Source organism: Cherax quadricarinatus, chromosome 100 (genome assembly GCF_038502225.1).
Source record: "Cherax quadricarinatus isolate ZL_2023a chromosome 100, ASM3850222v1, whole genome shotgun sequence".
Classification (NCBI taxonomy): domain Eukaryota; kingdom Metazoa; phylum Arthropoda; class Malacostraca; order Decapoda; family Parastacidae; genus Cherax; species Cherax quadricarinatus.
The window spans coordinates 1,139,213-1,164,642 of record NC_091391.1 but is presented as its reverse complement, the minus strand read 5'-3'; the positions used below and the strand labels follow the sequence as shown (position 1 = coordinate 1,164,642).

Here is a 25,430-nt window from a genome sequence, read left to right as displayed (position 1 = left end):
ATATTTTATTTGCGAACAAGATCTGTACAATCCATTTACATACAAATACACTGGAATGAGATGTACAAAGATATTTTGTGAGAGGTTGCTGAACTTGACATATCTAAAATCACTGTCCCCACTAAATACCATATACAGTGGACCCCCGCATAACGATCACCTCCAAATGCGACCAATTATGTAAGTGTATTTATGTAAGTGCATTTGTACGTGTATGTTTGGGGGTCTGAAATTGACTAATCTACTTCACAATATTCCTTATGGGAACAAATTCGGTCAGTACTGGCACCTGAACATACTACTGGAATGAAAAAAGTTCGTTAACCAGGGGTCCACTGTACTGTCTGACCCCATGAAGGTAGGAAACAGGGTAGTGATGATTGATGAGGAAGACTAATGATTCTAAAATTAACTTTATCACAAACATCTTGCTGTGTATCCACCTGCAATAGATGTACAGTGCAAAAATATTTACAAAATATTTGGAAAAAAACAGTTGAAAAAAATATCCCAAGCAGCCATATTAAGTATACAGTAGCATCACTGATCTAAATATCATGTCACTGTTCAAAATTTACATATTAAATTTTGTTTGCCTAATACTGTAGTAAATAATAATCCATTAAATAATTTTTAGCACAGTGAACTGGTGTAAAATCAACAATAACAAATGAAATATTATAAAATAGCTTATTTAACTCTTAAACTGTCCAAACGTAGATCTATGTTCACTCGTGTAGCGCTCAGAACGTAGATCTACGTTTTTTTTGCATTTAAAAGCGTGTAAAATAAAACGTAAATCTATGTTCGGAGCGCTGCGCGAGTGAACGTAGATCTACGTTTGGACAGTTTAAGGATTAAATGTAGTAATTATTTTCAAAATACACATTGCTGAATTTCTGCTTTGATTAAAAGACGAGTCTTCGGATTTAAGAAGCCAGTGAGGCTTTGCACCTTTGCATCTATTCCTTTAATATAAATAAAATTCAATACTTATAAAGATTCACAGATATGTTTTTATTGTCAAACAATATTCTATAAAAATAAATAAATTAACTGATAGCAGCCACAGCCTTCTTAGCCCCTTCATCCAAGTCACTCGCAGACTGGATCGGACAGCCAGACTCGATTAAAATGCGTTTAGCTTCTTCTACGTTTGTTCCTGAAAAGAAGAATTAATTTTTAAATCATTTTTCATATTTAAGTATTGTATATCCAAGTGTAGGTTATTTCTTTATATGCCATATACAATACTGGGGGAGCGCTAAACCCATAAGATTATACAGCGCATGTGGGAGGGGGGGGATGGAAGGCATTCAAGGCTCAATTCAGGGAACTGGAGCACAGATCCAATTCCCTAGATCAAGAGCCCCTCACCAGCATCAAGGAATCTCCCTTGAGAGGTTTCAAAATTTGAATATGGCAAGATGGCTTAATATAGAATATTCACATACTGTAATGCTACAGATGAGTATTTCAACATATTCTGTATTAACCGTTAAACGGTCCAAACGTATATATACGTTTTTTCAACATCTGAAAATATGTAAAAAAGAGTAGATCTTCTTTTGTAGCATTACGGATTTGAACGTCAATCTCTTTGGACCGTTTAAGGGTTAAAGTCGTAATGACACGATTGCAAACAAAGCATACCACGGGCGGGGACAGAACCCGCAATCAGAGAGTCTCAAAACTCCAGACCGTCGCATTAGCCACTGGACCAGCAAAATGGTATACAATACCGACAGGTTGGTAGGTAAGACACATAGGCAACAGTTAGGCAACTTTATTCCGAAACGTTTCGCCTACACAGTAGGCTTCTTCAGTCGAATACAGAAAGTAGGCAGATGTAATCAGTCCATCACCCTTAAAGTCGTAGAATTTGAGGTAGTCCCTCGTGGAGAAGTTCAGTTCCATAGTCAGGAACTAACTGAAGATCAAGCGACAGTGCGGAGACTTAAATACTGTCGGAAGGAGAGGTGTTGAGTAGTAGTAGTAGTGAGAATGTAGCCACTGAAATGTCAGGTCCCTCTCAGATCCAACAATTCTCACTTGAAAAGTTTGTCCAAGGTGTTTTCTGTATCAAGATGCCATGTGTTGCAGTGTCTGACAAGATGAACATCAAAATGGTATACAATACCGACAGGTTGGTAGGTAAGACACATAGGCAACAGTTAGGCAACTTTATTCCGAAATGTTTCGCCTACACAGTAGGCTTCTTCAGTCGAATACAGAAAGTAGGCAGGAACAGTAGAGAAGACGATGTAATCAGTCCATCACCCTTAAAGTCGTAGAATTTGAGGTTGTCAGTCCCTCGGCCTGGAGAAGTTCAGTTCCATAGTCAGGAACTAACTGAAGATCAAGCGACAGTGCGGAGACTTAAATACTGTCGGAAGGAGAGGTGTTGAGTAGTAGTAGTAGTGAGAATGTAGCCACTGAAATGTCAGGTCCCTCTCAGATCCAACAATTCTCACTTGAAAAGTTTGTCCAAGGTGTTTTCTGTATCAAGATGCCATGTGTTGCAGTGTCTGACAAGATGAACATCAAAATGGTATACAATACCGACAGGTTGGTAGGTAAGACACATAGGCAACAGTTAGGCAACTTTATTCCGAAACGTTTCGCCTACACAGTAGGCTTCTTCAGTCGAATACAGAAAGTAGGCAGGAACAGTAGAGAAGACGATGTAATCAGTCCATCACCCTTAAAGTCGTAGAATTTGAGGTTGTCAGTCCCTCGGCCTGGAGAAGTTCAGTTCCATAGTCAGGAACTAACTGAAGATCAAGCGACAGTGCGGAGACTTAAATACTGTCGGAAGGAGAGGTGTTGAGTAGTAGTAGTAGTGAGAATGTAGCCACTGAAATGTCAGGTCCCTCTCAGATCCAACAATTCTCACTTGAAAAGTTTGTCCAAGGTGTTTTCTGTATCAAGATGCCATGTGTTGCAGTGTCTGACAAGATGAACATCAAAATGGTATACAATACCAACAGGTTGGTAGGTAAGACACATAGGTTAGGCAACTTTTTCCGAAACGTTTCGCCTACACAGTCTTCTTCAAGAAAGTAGGCAGGAACAGTGTGTAATGCAGTGTCGTAGAATTTGAGGTTGTCAGTCCCTCGGCCTGGAGAAGTTCAGTTCCATAGTCAGGAACTAACTGAAATCAAGCGACAGTGCGGAGACTTAAATACTGTCGGAAGGAGAGGTGTTGAGTAGTAGTAGTAGTGAGAATGTAGCCACTGAAATGTCAGGTCCCTCTCAGATCCAACAATTCTCACTTGTAGGTAAGACACATAGGCAACAGTTAGGCAACTTTATTCCGAAACGTTTCGCCTACACAGTAGGCTTCTTCAGTCGAATACAGAAAGTAGGCAGGAACAGTAGAGAAGACGATGTAATCAGTCCATCACCCTTAAAGTCGTAGAATTTGAGGTTGTCAGTCCCTCGGCCTGGAGAAGTTCAGTTCCATAGTCAGGAACTAACTGAAGATCAAGCGACAGTGCGGAGACTTAAATACTGTCGGAAGGAGAGGTGTTGAGTAGTAGTAGTAGTGAGAATGTAGCCACTGAAATGTCAGGTCCCTCTCAGATCCAACAATTCTCACTTGAAAAGTTTGTCCAAGGTGTTTTCTGTATCAAGATGCCATGTGTTGCAGTGTCTGACAAGATGAACATCAAAATGGTATACAATACCGACAGGTTGGTAGGTAAGACACATAGGCAACAGTTAGGCAACTTTATTCCGAAACGTTTCGCCTACACAGTAGGCTTCTTCAGTCGAATACAGAAAGTAGGCAGGAACAGTAGAGAAGACGATGTAATCAGTCCATCACCCTTAAAGTCGTAGAATTTGAGGTTGTCAGTCCCTCGGCCTGGAGAAGTTCAGTTCCATAGTCAGGAACTAACTGAAGATCAAGCGACAGTGCGGAGACTTAAATACTGTCGGAAGGAGAGGTGTTGAGTAGTAGTAGTAGTGAGAATGTAGCCACTGAAATGTCAGGTCCCTCTCAGATCCAACAATTCTCACTTGAAAAGTTTGTCCAAGGTGTTTTCTGTATCAAGATGCCATGTGTTGCAGTGTCTGACAAGATGAACATCAAAATGGTATACAATACCGACAGGTTGGTAGGTAAGACACATAGGCAACAGTTAGGCAACTTTATTCCGAAACGTTTCGCCTACACAGTAGGCTTCTTCAGTCGAATACAGAAAGTAGGCAGGAACAGTAGAGAAGACGATGTAATCAGTCCATCACCCTTAAAGTCGTAGAATTTGAGGTTGTCAGTCCCTCGGCCTGGAGAAGTTCAGTTCCATAGTCAGGAAAACTGAAGATCAAGCGACAGTGCGGAGACTTAAATACTGTCGGAAGGAGAGGTGTTGAGTAGTAGTAGTAGTGAGAATGTAGCTGAAATGTCAGGTCCCTCTCAGATAACAATGTTTGTCCAAGGTGTTTTCTGTATCAAGATGCCATGTGTTGCAGTGTCTGACAAGATGAACATCAAAATGGTATACTACCGACAGGTTGGTAGGTAAGACACATAGGCAACAGTTAGGCAACTTTATTCCGAAACGTTTCGCCTACACAGTAGGCTTCTTCAGTCGAATACAGAAAGTAGGCAGGAACAGTAGAGAAGACGATGTAATCAGTCCATCACCCTTAAAGTCTGATTACATCGTCTTCTCTACTGTTCCTGCCTACTTTCTGTATTCGACTGAAGAAGCCTACTGTGTAGGCGAAACGTTTCGGAATAAAGTTGCCTAACTGTTGCCTATGTGTCTTACCTACCAGCCACTGGACCAGCTAGCCACAATAAGATTCATCCAGCTAGGTTCTATCCCCACCCGTGGTATGGTTTATATTCTGTATTCTTTTAACACACCAGCCATTTCCCACCAAGGCGGAGTGGCCCAAGAAAGAAAAAAGTTTCGTCACTCACTCCACCACTGTCTTACCAGAGGTGTGCTCATACTACATTTTGAAAACTGCAACGTGTCACATCTCGCACAGGAGGAAAACATTCAGTGAAAATATCTCTGCTTTTGAAAAAAATGATTACGGGATTTCTTATGTAATGTAGAAGGACGCAAGTGCAACTAATGTGACATTTTATTGTGGCAACGTTTTGCTCTCCAGGAACTTTATCAAGCCGTTACAAACAATATAAGGACACAGAGGGTATATATAGGCTTAGAGTGAGGTGTATTACTAGTGGTAGTAGTAATATAAGTTGTAGTAGTAATACAATATGGTAGAACAATCATCTTGCAGAGAGCAAAACGTTGCCACAATAAAATGTCACATTAGTTACACTTGTGTCCTTTTACTTTACATATTGTCGGTAATTCTACCAACATTAATACAAGATTTCTTTTGCTTATATAAACATGAGTACTATACTGACTGATTCCTACCTTCCAGTCTGACCACCAATGGGATCTTGATGTCTCTGTCCTTTAAGACTTTGACAAGACCGCTAGCAATAGTGGCTGTGTTGACAATACCACCGAATATGTTCACAAAAAGTGCTTTAACAGAATCATCTGAAAATAAAAAATTATATGTTGATATTGTGTATACAGTAATACCGTGCATAGTACTGTTTTGAGCAGTATGGGTTCTGATATAATATGGTTTATAAATTTAATAATTTTTTTTCAACAAGTCGGCCGTCTCCTACCGAAGCAGGGTGACCTAAAAAGAAAGAAAGTCCCCAAAAAGAATATAAGTTTTATTTAACTGCAACATGCAGCAATATTGGACTGCTGCTATGTCTCATGAAATCATAATGACACGATTGCAAACAAACCATACCACGGGTGGGGATAGAACCTGCGATCAGAGTCTCTAGTTGGACGAATCTTATTGTGGCTAGCTGGTCCAGTGGCTAATGTGACGGTCTGGAGTTTTGAGACTCTCTGATCATGGGTTCTATCCCTGCCCGTGGTATGGTTTGGTTTTTTCTGCTGCTATGTACCAGTCTAGTGCCATGTATTGCACTAGTGCTATGTACCAGACTAGTACAATGCTAACATCACTATCACTCCAGACTATGGCAGTGAGTTGGGGTTGTTATGGCAGAAAAAGAGTCATCATAACCAGGATATAGTCTCCAAAGACCATTAATGCTCTTATTAGGTGGGAATGCATCTGGTGACTTGAAATTAAAGCCTATGTTGGTGTACAAAACGGAAAATCCAAGAGCTCTTAAACCCTATTCAAAAAATGCTCCTCCTGTTATTTTTTATTTTTATTATCACACTGGCCGATTCCCACCAAGGCAGGGTGGCCCGAAAAAGAAAAACTTTCACCATCATTCACTCCATCACTGTCTTGCCAGAAGGGTGCTTTACACTACAGTTTTTAAACTGCAACATTAACACCCCTCCTTCAGAGTGCAGGCACTGTACTTCCCATCTCCAGGACTCAAGTCCGGCCTGCCGGTTTCCCTGAATCCCTTCATAAATGTTACTTTGCTCACACTCCAACAGCACGTCAAGTATTAAAAACCATTTGTCTCCATTCACTCCTATCAAACACGCTCATGCATGCCTGCTGGAAGTCCAAGCCCCTCACACACAAAACCTCCTTTACCCCCTCCCTCCAACCTTTCCTAGGCCGACCCCTACCCCGCCTTCCTTCCACTACAGACTGATACACTCTTGAAGTCACTCTGCTTCGCTCCATTCTCTCTACATGTCCGAACCACCTCAACAACCCTTTCCTCCTGTTATACGGCAGTCAAATAAGAAAGCCCGGGTAACCAGACATTTGTCTTAAGATTGGTTTGCAAATAATTTTTTCCTGCAGTTGAATATTATTGCAAAGATAGTGATGGATTTTAAAAGGTCATCCTACTTCTCTTTCTGACCTGAATGAAAATGTCAATGTAATTTTCCTGCCACCAAACATGACGTCATTATTGCAGCCAATGGATCAGGGTGTCATTACTACATTTAAGACTTTTTTTTGGAATGTACTTTTATGTAAGCCATGAAAGTAACAATGAGAGAAAATGACATGAGTTTAAACAAATTTTGGAAATACGTGTATTACAATATCCAAAATGCAATTGAGTCATTGCTTGAAGCAACTGCAAGCAACATGACAGCAGTTTAGAATTTTTTTTACTTTCTTGTTCCAATGATTCTGCTGGTTTTGAATTCCATATTGAAACTGTTTATGTCAACATTGTGTAGCTTTGGAAAGATCATCTAAGATTAGAAGCTTTGAACTGTGAAAATGTGCATCATTGCATTGATTCACATTCCAATGGCAATGATGATGCAACACCAATACTATTACCATCACCACTACAGTATTACAAACACAACTACAATACCAGCAACACTATGCATCTGTCTGGCACTATTATACACAATACAGGTCCCCAACACGTTCCTAAGTCGAAGACGTATTATAAAAGTAAAACTCCAGAAATGTTACCCGAGGTGAGGATCCTGACGGCATGTTCCACCTGGTGCTCCTGTACACCACCTCCCAGGTCCAGGAAGTTTGCAGGTGAACCTCCGTGTAATTTAATTATATCCATTGTAGCCATTGCCAAACCTGCTCCATTAACTGTTGTAAAAGATGAATGTATGATTAGTGATTTCTGTAATGCATTTACTAGTTTGCCATTCTTCTTATATATATATTTTTTTTAACAAGCTGGTTGTCTCCCACTAAGGCAAGGTGACCAAAAAAAAAATTTTTTACCATCATTCACACTATCACTGTCTTAACAGAGGTGCACAGATATGATAGTTTAGATGTTCCTCCAAACAGTAAATATTCCCTCTTCATTTTTTTTTTTTTTACCTAAATGGCGATCTTCCATCAAGGTGACCCCTCCCCCCCCCTCCCCCCCAAAAAAAAGCTAACACATTCAACATCATTCATTTGACTGCTGTCTTCCCAGAGTATGCTGATGTTACAATTCCGATTATCCTTCCTTCCAACTGCAACATCTGCACCCGTTTGTCAAGAGTGTAAGCACTGCCCTTTCCACCTCCAAGACTCAAGCTCAGCTAACTGATTTCCCTGAATTTCTTCATAAATGTTACCTTGCTCACACTCTAACAGCATATCCATTAAAAATCACTTGTCTCCACTCACTCCTATCTGTTCCTGGAGGACAAAAGGACCAGGGCAGACAGGGATAGGCTGTTTGAGGTGGAAAATGGGTACTCTGGTCTGGGGCACAGCTGAGGGTTAAAGACACATGAGTCACATGGAATTCAGGAAGTGTTTCTTCAGCCTCATGGTGGTCAGGAAGGACAATGATTTCAACGAAGAAGTGGTGGAGGCAGTCTCCATACGATAGGGTCCATTAAGCTAGGAAATTGCGAATCTGGCAAGCAGCAAGTTGAGAGGTAGAGCCATGAGCTGCAACTCGATTCCTTCAACCACATGTGAGCACATATAGATGATTACCATACATTCCTCTCAAAGATATCTTCCCTGCCTTTTGTATTCATACCCACATAAAAGTGTTGGTACACTATACACTTATATATTCCCTATTTTCCCTCCATAAATACTCTTTTTTCCAACAATTCCTTTACACATCACCTCCCTTTTCCCTCTCGTCTATTCTATGGCTCACCTCATCTTTCGCAGATCCATTTGTTGACATGTCTGCTCCCAAATACCTTAATGCATTCACCTCTTCCATATTACCTCCCTTCAATCTGATAATCAATCACTCTTCAGACCTTGCTCTGTTTTATGTTCACAATGAATGTCCTACATTAACATACCTTCCCAAATTTGTCCATCAACCTTAGCAACTTGTCTTCAGAATCTCCCAAAAGAAGTGTATCATGAAGCAAGATCAACTGTGACAACTCCCACTTTGTATCAAATCAATTTTCATCTAAAACCTCTTCTCAATGTCTTAGTATTCAGTTCTTTACAATACTATCTATAATTTTTTTTTTTTTCAACAAGTCAGCTGTCTCCCACCGAGGCAGGGTGACCCAAAACGAAAGAAAATCCCCAAAAAGAAAATACTTTCATCATCATTCAACACTTTCACTTCACTCAACCATAATCAATGTTTTTGCAGAGGTGCTCAGATTCAACAGTTTAGAAGCATATGTAAAGATACGTAACATATCCCTCCAAACTATAAATATTGTATATTAAAGAACCATGGTGACATAACATATCCGTAAGTCCTACTGTCACTGGGAAGTAACCTCCATCCCTCTACATACCCTAGATGTAATTCTTAAGCAGGAGACTGAAAAAATGTGGATAACACACAACAAATAATTAAGTTGCTCTCTCTTATAATGAGTTTCCATTGGAAACTCTTCCTTCAGATCAAAAATAGTTATAATTATAAGCATAATTTTTAAAGTGGTGGAAGGGTAAGCCAGTGGAAGGCCTCAGTCAGATAACCAAAAGCTCCAGCTGTGGGTCATCATATGACTAAGACCAATGCCAGGAAACACTTGTCCTGTGTCCTGACAAATCTTACCTAACGTTCAGAGTTTCTTACTCAGTCTTTCTCAGACATTCCAATAAAACCTTTTAAGACTTTCTGAAGACTGCTACAAGCTAATTATTACATACATAAAGAGTTGTTCCTTGCTTACACTTGTTTCCTTACTGAGGAGCACCTCAGGGGGAATCTGAGGCAGTGTGCAGCAGAAAAGAATAAGCGGTACTATGGCCAAAATCTGGGTTACCAAACAGATCAATTCCTTATTTCATCTGTTTGTGGGAATGTGTAGATACTGTCTTCTGCATCTGTTAGTTAGGCTCGGAGCTCCATAGCAAAGTACGGTAACTTAAGCTTCATACCTCCGACCTCAATGGTTTATGCATTTTTTATATTGTTTGAATTAAGTAATGCCTCATGTAAGAGAACACAAATGAAAGAAGATCAACCAAGAGCATTATTATTATGGGGGAGCGCTAAACCCGGAGGATTATGCAGCGCATGGGGGGGGGGATGGAAGGCATTCAGACTCAATTCAGGGAACCAGAGCACAGATCCAATTCCCTAGATCAAGAGCCCCTCACCAGCTTCAAGGAACCTCCCTTGAGGGGTCAACCAAGAGCAAACTTTAGTAATAATAAGAAAATAACTACATCTCGTAGAGTTGCATTCTAAAAGAATTTTGACGAGTGTTAAAATACACACGGGAGCAAGGGGCTAGTAACCCCTTCTCCTATGTAAATTACTAATTGTAAATCGAAGAAAAACTTAAGTTTCTTCTTTTTCGGGTTTCCGTACCTCGGCGGGAGACGACCATTGTGTTTAACAAAAAACAATCGTTTACATTATTAAAAAATAATAGTATATACTTAATTTACATATTAAATAAAAACATACCTATTAAAATAACTGTGTGTATGGTATTAAACTCAATAAATTAAGACTAATTCAAATCAAACAAATAATTGATCTTAATAAGAAAACATTAAAAGACGAAAATAATGTTGAATGTTATGCACCTAAACATCCAATGTTGCCATCCATGCCAATATAAGTGAGGTCGTGGCTGGCAGCATCCACTTCTCTGGGATCACTCTCGCTCGAGTCCTCCAATGCAAATATGTCCTTCTGTCTGTAACACAGTACTGTATTAAAATTTTAATGAAAAAAAATATGGAAGTGCAACTCTCTCTATCAAATTGAAAAGGTGATGAGTAGAGTGAATCAAGAAAAAAACTGATTAATAACAATAAGGGTTACCAGAAAAATAAAAGAATGTCTGAGCACTTATGTGCTTACACATATTTGCACAGAATTACAGCACATAAATGGGGGAAATGTAGATGAATGGTTCAGGGAACTGACAAGTTGATAAATTAGACACATGTGCAACTCTTGGGTATCTTTATTGAGGAAATGTTTCGTCACACAGTGGCTTCATCAGTCCATACAAAGGAGAATGGTGAAGAACAGGAGGAGTTTGAGGTAATCCGTCCCTCAGCCTTGAGTTGATGTTTCCTCATTCAAGATACCCAAATGTTGCACATGTGTCTAATTTATCAATGGGGGAAGTGTTGCAGTCTTAGGGGTCGTACATCACTTAATCTGACTGCCACGGGAAGGGAAAAGAAGCTCCGATTCCTTGAATCAAAGATCCCTTCACCAACATCAAGGTACCTCCCTGAAGGAAGGTGCCTTGATGCTCAAAACAAGTATAAATGCATTAAAATACTAAGTACTATTGCTGCTTTACATTGCAATGGTATTTTCCATACTTTTAGTCATGAGTCAAAAGTGTTATCATGCCATCAATAACTGTCCAAAATACAATAAAAAACACAAGAGGATTAACTTCCCTATACAGTGGACCCCCGGTTTACGATGTTATTTCATTCCAGAAGTATGTTCAGGTGCCAGTACTGACCGAATTTGTTCCCATAAGGAATATTGTGAATTAGATTAGTCCATTTCAGACCCCCAAACATACACGAACAAACGCACTTACATAAATACACTTACATAATTGGTCGCATTGGGAGCTGATCGTAAAGCGGGGGTCCACAGTACTGTTAAATGGCTCACCTGAACTCGGCATTATCATCAAACTGAATCTTTGCATCAACTGCCACAACCTGACCTTGTGGAGTCTCAATCAGTGGATTAATCTCAATCTGAGTGGCATCCACACCAAGGAACATCTTCCAGATGCCTTTCACCTCTTTAGCACACTGAAAACAAAAACAAATTTGTTTATAATGGTAGGATAAGGTACAAAGAATACAAATTCTCAATACCATGGCTGCAACAAATCCCCAAAATACCACTTTGGAGAGGAACTTTATAATGGAAGTTACATCCATCCTGGACAGATCAAAACTTTGTAAAGCTCCTCTTGTAAGTGAATTTCAGGTCGAGAATAAGATATGGATGCCTTAAGTATCATTAACACATTGGCAGTCTCCCACTGAGGCAGGTGACCTGAAAAAGTTTTTCTTTTTTTTTCCACATTTAGCAATTTATATAAGAGAAGGGATTACTAGCCCCTATAAATGAAGATATAAATATTAATTACTGGTACAACATTTTTAAATATATTTAATACTTTTCCTTAACAGTTTATTTATATTTCAAGTCAACAGTTACATTGTTCATTTAATTTTAATTATTTAAGTTGAAGAAATGGCTCTGAGATTCTTCCATCTTGGGTAACTCACTTTTTCTCTCAGTGGTCCTTCAAATTTAAGAAAGTCTGCCACCTTAAGGGCCATGTCATCTGTGATTCCTTCATGTATATCAATGGGCTGCGTCAGTAAACGCTCGGGGGTCTTCTCTGCTACTTCCTCAATATCCATACCTCCGTCTGGGCTGGCAATCATTACAGGACCATTGTGTTCCCTTCAATTGGAAAGAAAAAATATTATGAGTACATTTCGAAAAAACAAGTGTTGACGTGACTTATGAATCATAAAAACTGGATTGCAAACAAACCACAGAGCGAGTGGAACTTGAACTCATAGTGAGTGAATACTAACACCAGCCACTCAGCCACAATAAGTCTGAAGCTTTACTTGTCATAGTAATAGTAACACAATGGTACCCTGGGTTTCGAATTTCTTTCATTCCAGAATGCTGTTCGAGTGCCACTACCAAACGAATTTGTTCCCATATGGAATAATGTAAATTAGATTAGTCCATTTTAGACCCCCAAAAATACACTTACAAATGCACTTACACAAATACACTTACATAATTCTTTGAGTTGGGAGCAGTTCAAAACTCAGAGTACCACTGTACTTTATTTCAGCATGATGCAATGTTTGTACAAAGGAAGTTTTGAGACTCTCTGACCGCGGGTTCAATCCCGGCCGGGGTATGGTTTGTTTGCAATCGTGTCATTACGATTTCGTGAGTCATTTTGTACAAAGGAGAATGACATCTGGGTGTATATGCAGAAACCCCCTATATATGCAGAGCATTTTGGGCACACTTAAGACTAACTTAAGATTAATAAGGCAATAACAATACAGTGGACCCCCAGTTAACGATATTTTTTCATTCCAGAAGTATGTTCAGGTGCCAGTACTGACCGAATTTGTTCCCATAAGGAATATTGTGAAGTAGATTAGTCCATTTCAGACCCCCAAACATACACGTACAAATGCACTTACATAAATACACTTACATAACTGATCGCATTGGGAGGCGATCATTAAGCGGGGGTCCACTGTATGATAATTTTATACGTACAGTCACTTGGGTTCAAACGTCACCCAATTCGTGGTTTAATAGTGTCAAATCTGTTTACACAAAATTGTTATGTAATAACTGCATCCCCCCTCTTCAACAGAGCTACGATTAGGATGTCCCAATCCATATTTTTTAACATATCGGCCATCTCTCACTGAGAGATGGCCGATGTGAGAGCATACCTGGAGGGTGTTCCTGGGGCTGCAGCCCGGTCCATGACCAGGCTTTGAGGTGGATCAGCGTCTGATCAACCAGGCTGTCATTCATTCAATCAGTGTCTTGCCAGAAGCACGCAGATATCACAGTTCGGATGACCCTCTGAAGTGTAATATCCCCATCCTTCCTTCAGAAAGCAGGTACTGTACTTCCCACTTCCAGGACTCAAGTACAAACTGTACTGCTAACCCATAACTTTTTAAATTGCATTTATATTATTATTTATTAACACATCGGCCGATTCCTACCAAGGCAGGGTGGCCCGAAAAAGAAAAACTTTCACCATCATTCACTCCATCACTGTCTTGCCAGAAGGGTGTTTTACACTACAGTTTTTAAACTATTGACTCACGAAATCGTAATGACACGATTGCAAACAAACCATACCACCGGCGGGATTGAACCCGTGGTCAGAGAGTCTCAAAACTAACGCGACGGTCTGGAATTTTGAGACTCTCTGACCGCAGGTTCAATCCCGCCGGTGGTATGATTTTTTTAAACTATTGATTGTGGTACATAGACACCTCCTTTGCCATAATGCTTAAAAATACAAAATATATTGTACTTTACAGTACAGCTTCTACATCATTTTTTTGTAATTTAAAAATAGCAGTCATATGGTCTTCCTATTATATAAATTGGTATGTATGAGATAAAACACCTGAATTACTGGGAGCGCTTGAAGTTCCTGAACCTGTACTCCCTGGAATGCAGGAGGGAGAGATACATGATTATATACACCTGGAAAATCCTAGAGGGACTAGTACCGAACTTGCGCACGAAAATCACTCTCTATGAAAGCAAAAGACTCGGCAGACGATGCACCATCCCCCCAATGAAAAGCAGGGGTGTCACTAGCACGTTAAGAGACAACACAATAAGTGTCAGGGGTCCAAGACTGTTTAACTGCCTCCCAGCATACATAAGAGGGATTACCAATAGATCCCTGGGTGTCTTCAAGCTGGCACTGGACAAGCACCTAAAGTTGGTACCTGACCAGCCGGGCTGTGGCTCATACGTTGGTTTGCGTGCAGCCAGCAGTAACAGCCTGGTTAATCAGGACCTGATCCACCATGAGGCCTGGTCACAGACCAGGCCATGGGGGCGTTGACCCCCAGAACTCTCTCCAGGTAAACTCCAGGTATATTTATTTTTATCTCCCAAAGGGGACATCCTCATAACTATTCCTTATAAATAATATTGTTTAATTTTAGTATTTATTTTGCTGTATTTCTTAAAGTATCACTGATTTTATTAGTGGTTTTCAAGTGAGGACACCATACTATTTTTTTTTTATTATCACACTGCCCGATTCCCACCAAGGCAGGGTGACCCGAAAAAGAAAAACTTTTACCATCATTCACTCCATGGTGAAAGTTTTTCTTTTTCGGGCCACTCTGCCTTGGTGGGAATCGGCCAGTGTGATAATAATAATAAAAAAAAAATAATAATATGGTGTCCTCATATTATGGCTAAATATTCCAATTTGTCTAAAAATTTTCACTCAAATTGCAATAAAATACATTATTTATTTATTAATTTGAACATGATACAGAGAAGCACAAGGAATATTTTTTTTGCTATCCGAAGACAACACATTCTGCAGCTACCGTGCTTAACGTATTTTACAAAGCTACAGCTAAAAAAAATTACGGTTACCCGATACACCATTTAAGATGGACATTTTGTAGGAAGAACATTTAGAATCCCTTTTGTTATAGTTTATCTGTCTGCTTGTATAAATCCTAAACTCTTGAACTCCAGCATTTTTCCTTCTCTTTCCTTAGACTTACTTATTCACGGTAACTCGTTACTGAAATGTGAATCATCAGAAAAACTTGGTGAAAACGACTTGCCTGTCCATAAGAATGCAGAAGTAGGTTTCACGAAGAATGTCAACAGATTCAGCGACCATAACCTTGCTGACAAGAATGCCATCCTTAGGTGTTTGTTTAGTGATCAGCTTGTGTCCCACCATCTTCTCCACCAAGTAGGCAACCTCGTTACAGCTGAGGATAATATAATACGTAAGGTCATTCTTTTAACACACAGGTCATCTCCCACCAATGGAGGGTGACCTCAAAATAAATAAAGGAAAAAAACACTTTCCCACATCACTCACTCCATCACTGTCTTGCCAGAGGGATGGCAATACTACAGTTCAAAACTGCATTCCCACACTCATCCTGTAGTCTCCCAGAGCAGTCCCACACCCATCCTGTAGTCTCCCAGAGCAGTCCCACACCCATCCTGTAGTCTCCCAGAGCAGTCCCACACCCATCCTGTAGTCTCCCAGAGCAGTCCCACACCCATCCTGTACTCTCCCAGAGCAGTCCCACACCCATCCTGTACTCTCCCAGAGCAGTCCCACACCCATCCTGTAGTCTCCCAGAGCAGTCCCACACTCATCCTGTAGTCTCCCAGAGCAGTCCCACACCCATCCTGTAGTCTCCCAGAGCAGTCCCACACCCATCCTGTAGTCTCCCAGAGCAGTCCCACACCCATCCTGTAGTCTCCCAGAGCAGTCCCACACCCATCCTGTAGTCTCCCAGAGCAGTCCCACACCCATCCTGTAGTCTCCCAGAGCAGTCCCACACCCATCCTGTACTCTCCCAGAGCAGTCCCACACCCATCCTGTACTCTCCCAGAGCAGTCCCACACCCATCCTGTAGTCTCCCAGAGCAGTCCCACACCCATCCTGTACTCTCCCAGAGCAGTCCCACACCCATCCTGTACTCTCCCAGAGCAGTCCCACACCCATCCTGTACTCTCCCAGAGCAGTCCCACACCCATCCTGTAGTCTCCCAGAGCAGTCCCACACCCATCCTGTACTCTCCCAGAGCAGTCCCACACCCATCCTGTACTCTCCCAGAGCAGTCCCACACCCATCCTGTACTCTCCCAGAGCAGTCCCACACCCATCCTGTACTCTCCCAGAGCAGTCCCATGCCCATCCTGTACTCTCCCAGAGCAGTCCCACACCCATCCTGTACTCTCCCAGAGCAGTCCCACGCCCATCCTGTAGTCTCCCAGAGCAGTCCCACGCCCATCCTGTAGTCTCCCAGAGCAGTCCCACACCCATCCTGTACTCTCCCAGAGCAGTCCCACACCCATCCTGTACTCTCCCAGAGCAGTCCCACACCCATCCTGTACTCTCCCAGAGCAGTCCCACACCCATCCTGTACTCTCCCAGAGCAGTCCCACACCCATCCTGTACTCTCCCAGAGCAGTCCCACACCCATCATGTACTCTCCCAGAGCAGTCCCACACCCATCATGTACTCTCCCAGAGCAGTCCCACACCCATCCTGTACTCTCCCAGAGCAGTCCCACACCCATCCTGTACTCTCCCAGAGCAGTCCCACACCCATCCTGTAGTCTCCCAGAGCAGTCCCACGCCCATCCTGTACTCTCCCAGAGCAGTCCCACACCCATCCTGTACTCTCCCAGAGCAGTCCCACACCCATCCTGTAGTCTCCCAGAGCAGTCCCACGCCCATCCTGTACTCTCCCAGAGCAGTCCCATGCCCATCCTGTACTCTCCCAGAGCAGTCCCACACCCATCCTGTACTCTCCCAGAGCAGTCCCACACCCATCCTGTACTCTCCCAGAGCAGTCCCACACCCATCCTGTACTCTCCCAGAGCAGTCCCACACCCATCCTGTACTCTCCCAGAGCAGTCCCACACCCATCATGTACTCTCTCAGAGCACTCTCACACCCATCTTGTACTCTCCCAGAGGAGTCACACACACATCCTCTACTCTCCCAGGGCAGTCCCACACCCATCTTGTACTCTCCCAGAGCAGTCCCACACCCACCCTGTACTCTCCTAGAGCAGTCCCACACCCATCCTGTACTCTCCCAGAGCAGTCCCACACCCATCCTGTACTCTCTCAGAGCACTCTCACACCCATCTTGTACTCTCCCAGAGGAGTCACACACACATCCTCTACTCTCCCAGGGCAGTCCCACACCCATCTTGTACTCTCCCAGAGCAGTCCCACACCCATCCTGTACTCTCCCAGAGCAGTCCCACACCCATCCTGTATTCTACCAGAGCAGTCCCACACCTATTCTGTACTCTCCCTTAGCAGTCCACACCCATGCTGTACTCTCCTTACTCCTCCAGAGTGCAATCACTGCACTTCCCAACTCCAGGACACAAGTACAGCTAACTGAGTTTCCCGAGTCCCTTCACAAAATATTACCCTGCTCACACTCCAACAGCATGTCAAGTCCCAAAAACCCCTTTATCTCCACTCACTCCTAACACACTCACACAAGCCTGCTGTATGTCCAAGCCCCTTGCACACAAAACCTCCTTTACCCCGTCTCTCCATCCTTTCTTCTTATTATCATTAACTAATAATAATCCTAATAAGTATAACAATTGACTTGTATAATTTTCACAGGTGTAGTTACAATTATATGTATAATAACAAGATAAATACTCACTCTTTAGTAAGATGAACACCTCCTTGAAAGCCATTATCAAAATGACCCTTACCGCGGCCACCTGCTAAGATCTGGGCCTTCACTACGTACTCGGCCGCATCTGGAAGCAAGCAAACAGGATACGGGCGTTAATATTGACACAAATGCTTCACTCCAGTTTTTGCCACTACAGTGGAACCTCAAAAATCGAACTGCTCCCAACACAACCAATTATGTAAGTGTATTTTTGTAAGTGCTTTTATAAGTGTATTTTTGAGGGTCTGAAATGGACTAATCCAATTTACATTATTCCTGATGGGAATAAATTCATTCGGTAAAGGCACTCGAACAGCCTTCTGGACCGAAGAAAGTTCGATATTTGAGGTTTCACTGTAAAAGCAAAATGTTTTTCTAGCAAATTATTTGCTCAACTCTTAGAAATGGATAATTACATGTGCAGGACCCCAATGAAAATAAGTTACTTTAACCCTTTTGAGTTATCCTAGGTAATTTACACATGTTACTATGTATGATAATTTGTGTAACTAAACCACGGTACAGAGGGGGATTGAACTCACAGGAAGACAGTCATAAAACTCCAGGCAAGTGCGTTAGCCACTGGGCCAGTTTTACAACTCAATTGCCGAGTTCAATTCCCGCCCGCACTGTGGTTTGTTCCTAAGACCACGTTGGTAAATGAATTTGTCGGTAAGCAAGGAGCATACTATAATGGTAGTACAGCGGACCCCCGGTTAACGATATTTTTTCATTCCAGAAGTACAGTGGACCTCCGGTTAACGATATTTTTTCATTCCAGAAGTACAGTGGACCTCCGGTTAACGATATTTTTTCATTCCAGAAGTATGTTCAGGTGCCAGTACTGACCGAATTTGTTCCCATAAGGAATATTGTGAAGTAGATTAGTCCATTTCAGACCCCCAAACATACACGTACAAACGCACTTACATAAATACACTTACATAATTGGTCACATTGGGAGGTGATCGTTAAGCAGGGTCCACTGTACTTTTGTGTCAACCATCTTTGATACTGTTTTAAGGTCACCTTTGCACGCTTTACAGAAAGCCGCTTGTTATGCTAAGCATTTCCCACAAATCAGATCAGTTTTGTCCCAGGATGCGACCCACACCAGTCCACCAGCACCCAGGTACCTATTTTACACTGATGGGTGAACAGTGACAGCAGGTGTCTTATGGAAACACATCCCTAATGTTTTCCAGCCGTACCAGAGGAGATTAGAACTATGGACCTTAGTGTGTGAGCTGAGTGGCTAGTGATCAAGCTACGGGAGGAGCGTTACTCTGAAATACTCTGCACAACTAGGGACTTTCTGCATATATTACATTAAACCTAAGACCCAATCTAACTTTGTGATTTTTTAAATACACTACCTAACAGAATACTCCATACGACTGAATGTACAGCAATGAATGCAACCATATGACCTGTCTTTGTAATACTCATTTGTGCTTTATTGTTATCTGTTTACAATAATGTTAATGCTTAGTTAATCTTAAGTTAATTTTAAGCCAGCCCGTAATGCTATGCATACAAGTGGCTTTGGCATGCTGCTCTTACCTGTATTTTTTTGTACCTCTGTATGTTCAAATTACTAAATAAATAAATAAATAAATAAATAAATGTCACCCATCCCTGTACAAACATTGTATCATGCTGAAATAAGGTTATTATTATTTACATTCACTTTAATAATGGCTATTTTATAAGCACCTCAATGTCAACAATAAATTCCGACTACAAGGATTATATTTTAATATTTGTCCTCACCAGGTATAGCTGACCCAAATATAATGGATGGGATACAAGGAGAATAGAAGCATCAGGGAAGAGAGAGGTGAAGGTTTATAAACTAAAAGAGGAGGCAGTTAGGGTAAGATATAAACAGCTGTTGGAGGATAGATGGGCTAATGAGAGCATAGGCAATGGGGTCGAAGAGGTATGGGGTAGGTTTAAAAATGTAGTGTTAGAGTGTTCAGCAGAAGTTTGTGGTTACAGGAAAGTGGGTGCAGGAGGGAAGAGGAGCGATTGGTGGAATGATGATGTAAAGAGAGTAGTAAGGGAGAAAAAGATAGCATATGAGAAGTTTTTACAAAGTAGAAGTGATGCAAGGAGGGAAGAGTATATGGAGAGGAAGACAGAGGTTAAGAGAGTGGTGAAGCAATGTAAAAAGAGAGCAAATTAGAGAGTGGATGAGATGTTATCAACAAATTTTGTTGAAAATAAGAAAAAGTTATGGAGTGAGATTAACAAGTTAAGGAAGCCTAGAGAACAAATGGATTTGTCAGTTAAAAATAGGAGAGGAGAGTTATTAAATGGAGAGTTAGAGGTATTGGGAAGATGGAGGGAATATTTTGAGGAATTGTTAAATGTTGATGAAGATAGGGAAGCTGTGATTTTGTGTATAGGGCAAGGAGGAATAACATCTTGTAGGAGTGAGGAAGAGCCAGTTGTGAGTGTGGGGGAAGTTCGTGAGGCAGTAGGTAAAATGAAAGGGGGTAAGGCAGCCGGGATTGATGGGATAAAGATAGAAATGTTAAAAGCAGGTGGGGATATAGTTTTGGAGTGGTTGGTGCAATTATTTAATAAATGTATGGAAGAGGGTAAGGTACCTAGGGATTGGCAGAGAGCATGCATAGTTCCTTTGTATAAAGGCAAAGGGGACAAAAGAGAGTGCAAAAATTATAGGGGGATAAGTCTGTTGAGTATACCTGGTAAAGTGTATGGTAGAGTTATTATTGAAAGAATTAAGAGTAAGACGGAGAACAGGATAGCAGATGAACAAGGAGGCTTTAGGAAAGGTAGGGGGTGTGTGGACCAGGTGTTTACAGTGAAACATATAAGTGAACAGTATTTAGATAAGGCTAAAGAGGTCTTTGTGGCATTTATGGATTTGGAAAAGACATATGACAGGGTGGATAGGGGGGCAATGTGGCAGATGTTGCAGGTGTATGGTGTAGGAGGTAGGTTACTGAAAGCAGTGAAGAGTTTTTACGAGGATAGTGAGGCTCAAGTTAGAGTATGTAGGAAAGAGGGAAATTATTTCCCAGTAAAAGTAGGCCTTAGACAAGGATGTGTGATGTCACCGTGGTTGTTTAATATATTTATAGATGGGGATGTAAGAGAAGTAAATGCGAGGGTCTTGGCAAGAGGGGTGGAGTTAAAAGATAAAGAATCACACATAAAGTGGGAGTTGTCACAGCTGCTCTTTGCTGATGACACTGTGCTCTTGGGAGATTCTGAAGAGAAGTTGCAGAGATTGGTGGATGAATTTGGTAGGGTATGCAAAAGAAGAACATTAAAAGTGAATACAGGAAAGAGTAAGGTTATGAGGATAACAAAAAGATTAGGTGATGAAAGATTGGATATCAGATTGGAGGGAGAGGGTATGGAGGAGGTGAATGTATTCAGATATTTGGGAGTGGACGTGTCAGCGGATGGATCTATGAAAGATGAGGTGAATCATAGAATTGATGAGGGGAAAAGGGTGAGTGGTGCACTTAGGAGTCTGTGGAGACAAAGAACTTTGTCCTTGGAGGCAAAGAGGGGAATGTATGAGAGTATAGTTTTACCAATGCTCTTATATGGGTGTGAAGCATGGGTGATGAATGTTGCAGCGAGGAGAAGGCTGGAGGCAGTGGAGATGTCATGTCTGAGGGCAATGTGTGGTGTGAATATAATGCAGAGAATTCGTAGTTTGGAAGTTAGGAGGAGGTGCGGGATTACCAAAACTGTTGTCCAGAGGGCTGAGGAAGGGTTGTTGAGGTGGTTCGGACATGTAGAGAGAATGGAGCGAAACAGAATGACTTCAAGAGTGTATCAGTCTGTAGTGGAAGGAAGGCGGGTTAGGGGTCGGCCTAGGAAAGGTTGGAGGGAGGGGGTAAAGGTTTTGTGTGCGAGGGGCTTGGACTTCCAGCAGGCATGCATGAGCGTGTTTGATAGGAGTGAATGGAGACAAATGGTTTTTAATACTTGACGTGCTGTTGGAGTGTGAGCAAAGTAACATTTATGAAGGGGTTCAGGGAAACCGGCAGGCCGGACTTGAGTCCTGGAGATGGGAAGTACAGTGCCTGCACTCTGAAGGAGGGGTGTTAATGTTGCAGTTTAAAAACTGTAGTGTAAAGCACCCTTCTGGCAAGACAGTGATGGAGTGAATGATGGTGAAAGTTTTTCTTTTTCGGGCCACCCTGCCTTGGTGGGAATCGGCCAGTGTGTTAATAAGTTAATAAAAAAAAAAAAGACAATTTTCAGATGTATACCTCTCGAGGCTTAAGGTAATATAGCTTATGGTAAAAATACATATATACTAAGCAGAAACTGCAGCAAATTGCCAGTTAGCTGGACTTGAGTCATGGAGGAGGCAAGTGCAGTGCCTGCACTTTGAAGGAGGGGCGAGGATGTCACTGTCCAGACGGTTATCCGATCTGTGACGCTGACACACTTCTGGCAAGACAGTGATTGAGTAAGTGATGCGAATGTACTTTTTTTTGTGTCACCCTGCCTTTGTGGAGTCACTTCTGGAGGTCACCACCTCCATGGCCTGGTCATAGACCAGGCCTCTTGGTTGCTGGCCTGATCAATCAAGTTGTTAGTGTCTGCCACCCACAGTCTAATGTATGCAACACATCCCAGTTACTCAGGAATGCTGTGATAAAAATATTTACATATGTAAATAAGAAATAATTACAAGACACTACTACTATTAAATACATTACCATGGTCTGAATCTAAACCATGGAACTGGAAGGGTTTGAACCCCATGGCAAATGAGTCATTAAACTCCAGGACATGGGTTCAAATCCCCCCCATTCCGTGGTTTGTCTGCAATATTTTTATTACGATTTAGTAAGTCGTGGTCTGAATTTGGCCGTGAGATTAATATCATTTATTGACAACTTACTAAGTGTCTTAGACGCCTCCGTAGCATTTTTATGCGAGTCAAGGATACGGAATTTCTGCACAGTAACGCCGTGATTGTCTAATAGGACCTTGCTCTGGTATTCCAACAAGTTGAGGCATCGTACAGGAACCTGCGAGAAGAAAGATAAAATGGAAGTAAGAAATGATTCAAAATATAATATTTATTTTAGTTAAAAATGAAATATTTGATGCAGAAAATTCTCGATGTGACAAACTAATAAGAGAGGGTTGTCTGAGTGTCCTTTAACCCTTCAACTGTCCAAACGTAGATCTATGTTCGGAGTGCTACGCACGTGAATGTAGATCTATGTTCGGAGTGCTACGCACGTGAACGTAGATTTATGTTCGGAGTGCTACGCACGTGAACGTAGAACTATGTTTGGAGTGCTAAGTACGTGAACGTAGATCTATGTTCGGAGTGCTATGCACGTGAACGTAGATCTATGTTCGGAGTGCTACGTATGTGAATGTAGATCTATGTTCGGAGTGCTACGCACATGAACATAGATCTATGTTCGGAGTGCTATGCACGAGAATGTACATCTATGTTTGGACAGTTTAAGGGTTAATGTGAATAACGTTAAAAATAATCCCTTTAGTTCTCAACTGTGGTTTAGAAAGACACGTAAGAAACCACTACGACATATTTATTAGAAAACGTTTCGGTCCTGTGACCTTGATCACTTCTGATCACTTGATCAAAAGTGATCAAGGCCCCAGGACCGAAACGTTTTCTAATAAATACGTGTCTTTCTAAATCAACTTGTCGGTATTTATTACCAAGGTTTATAACAGTTCTCAATTATAAACCCAAAAAACTACTAATAAACAAACGTTACAAATACATTGCAAAAAAACATTAAGAATAACGACATTACGAGTGAAAATTATACATTTGATTCTGTATTTATTAAAATCTAATATAAGGCATCATTTTGTGTATTTTTTTTATATTTTCAAAAATATTATTATACCAGAAGGAATAAAATCAAAAAATTTTTTTTCAATAATGGAATAAAATTTATCTTATTGTAACCTTCTTTGTCTCAATATATTTTTTCGCCTCTGTTATGAAAAAGCCTAATGTGTAGGCTTCTTCACAAGCGCTAAACCCACAGGGGTCACCGGCAAGACACGCCCACATTAAGGGGAAGCGCTAAACCCGTAGGATTATATAGCGCCTGGGGGAGGATGGAAAGTACTCAGATTTAATTCAGGGAACTGAAGCACCGATCTAATTTCCTAGATCAAGAGCCCCTGACCAGCATCAAGGAACCTCCCTTCAGCGGCCACCCACATTAAAAGGTCAAGACACCGGCTCCCTGGTCTTATCTCCCTCAAATACTCACCTCACACACATCAAATACACATATACACACAACCTAATTAATATTCAACTCAAATATTCCCTAAATATTAACGAGAATAATACTTTGGGCTGGAGAGTCGTCTGTAAAGTCCTAAATAAGGCGCCGCGGGAGATACTTCCTCTCAGAGCAGCGGCCATTGTTGTTGTTATGGTTGTTAAGGGTCACCAAAACTCCGTCTTATTTACCCCTTTGTCCTGGTGTCCAGGGTAACCCAGGGTAACCCAGGGTTAGTTACCCAGGGTAACCCAGGGTTAGTTACCCAGGGTAACCCAGGGTTAGTTACCCAGGGTAACCCAGGGTTAGTTACCCAGGGTAACCCAGGGTTAGTTGCCCAAGGTAACCCAGGGTTAGTTACCCAGGGTAACCCAGGGTTAGTTACCCAGGGTAACCCAGGGTTAGTTACCCAGGGTAACCCAGAGTTAGTTACCCATGGTAACCCAGGGTTAGTTACCCAGGGTAACCCAGGGTTAGTTACCCAGGGTAACCCAGGGTTAGTTACCCAGGGTAACCCAGGGTTAGTTACCCAGGGTTAGTTACCCAGGGTAACCCAGGGTTAGTTACCCAGGGTAACCCAGGGTTAGTTACCCAGGGTAACTTGTCCCCCAGGATGCCACCCAAGCCTGGTCACAGATCGAGCCGCGGGGGCGTTGACCCCCGAAACCCTCTCCAGGTATATTCCAGGTATACTCCAGGTATACACCAGTCTAGTAACACCCAGGTACCTGTTTACTGATAGATGAACACTGACAGCAGGTCTAAAGAAACATGCCCAACGTTTCTACCTACCTGGCGTCTACCTGGAGGGTATTCCAGGGATCAACGTCCGTGCCGGGTATTGAACCACGGCCACTCAATGTGTGTGCGTGGCGAGAGAGTTGGAAACCGAACCACGGGACACCAGGTTTCCCCCAAAAAGAGAACCTGGAATAATAAGTTCCATGTAACTAAATGCCATCCATCTCTGAACGTTGTATCAAACTGAAAACATAATAGGTCAGGCGGACCTCCATTGCCTTCCTGGTCCAAGTACTGATCCTTGTGGAACCCCACTCGTCACATTCGTCCATTCTGCAAGGTGTCAGAATTAGGCACCTGGACACGCCAGTTGTTCCTAGAATCTGGTTCACGTTTCCTGCACAATCCTTCAAAGTTTGAATCCATTCGGACGAGAAGTTCTCGAGTTATTAGCGAAACAAAATAACAAAGGAGAAAGAGGGTGAAAATCAGCACCCAAATGGAAATAAGTCACTTTCTCTGACC

The 25,430-nt window shown here is 41.9% G+C and overlaps 1 protein-coding gene across 1 annotated transcript; it reads right to left on the bottom strand.

The window, feature by feature from the left end:
* Positions 1-843: 843 nt before the first annotated feature.
* ScsbetaG (Succinyl-coenzyme A synthetase beta subunit, GDP-forming) lies at positions 844-24,351 on the bottom strand. Its single transcript, XM_053799815.2, has 10 exons — positions 24,233-24,351; positions 22,781-22,910; positions 17,863-17,962; positions 15,265-15,417; positions 12,160-12,340; positions 11,528-11,673; positions 10,465-10,577; positions 7,441-7,575; positions 5,409-5,537; positions 844-1,162 (listed from the first exon to the last, which is right to left on the bottom strand). The coding sequence occupies exons 1-10, from the start codon at positions 24,305-24,307 to the stop codon at positions 1,053-1,055; spliced, it is 1,272 nt and encodes a 423-aa protein (XP_053655790.1). The 5' UTR covers positions 24,308-24,351; the 3' UTR covers positions 844-1,052.
* Between the last annotated feature and the right edge of the window lie 1,079 nt (positions 24,352-25,430).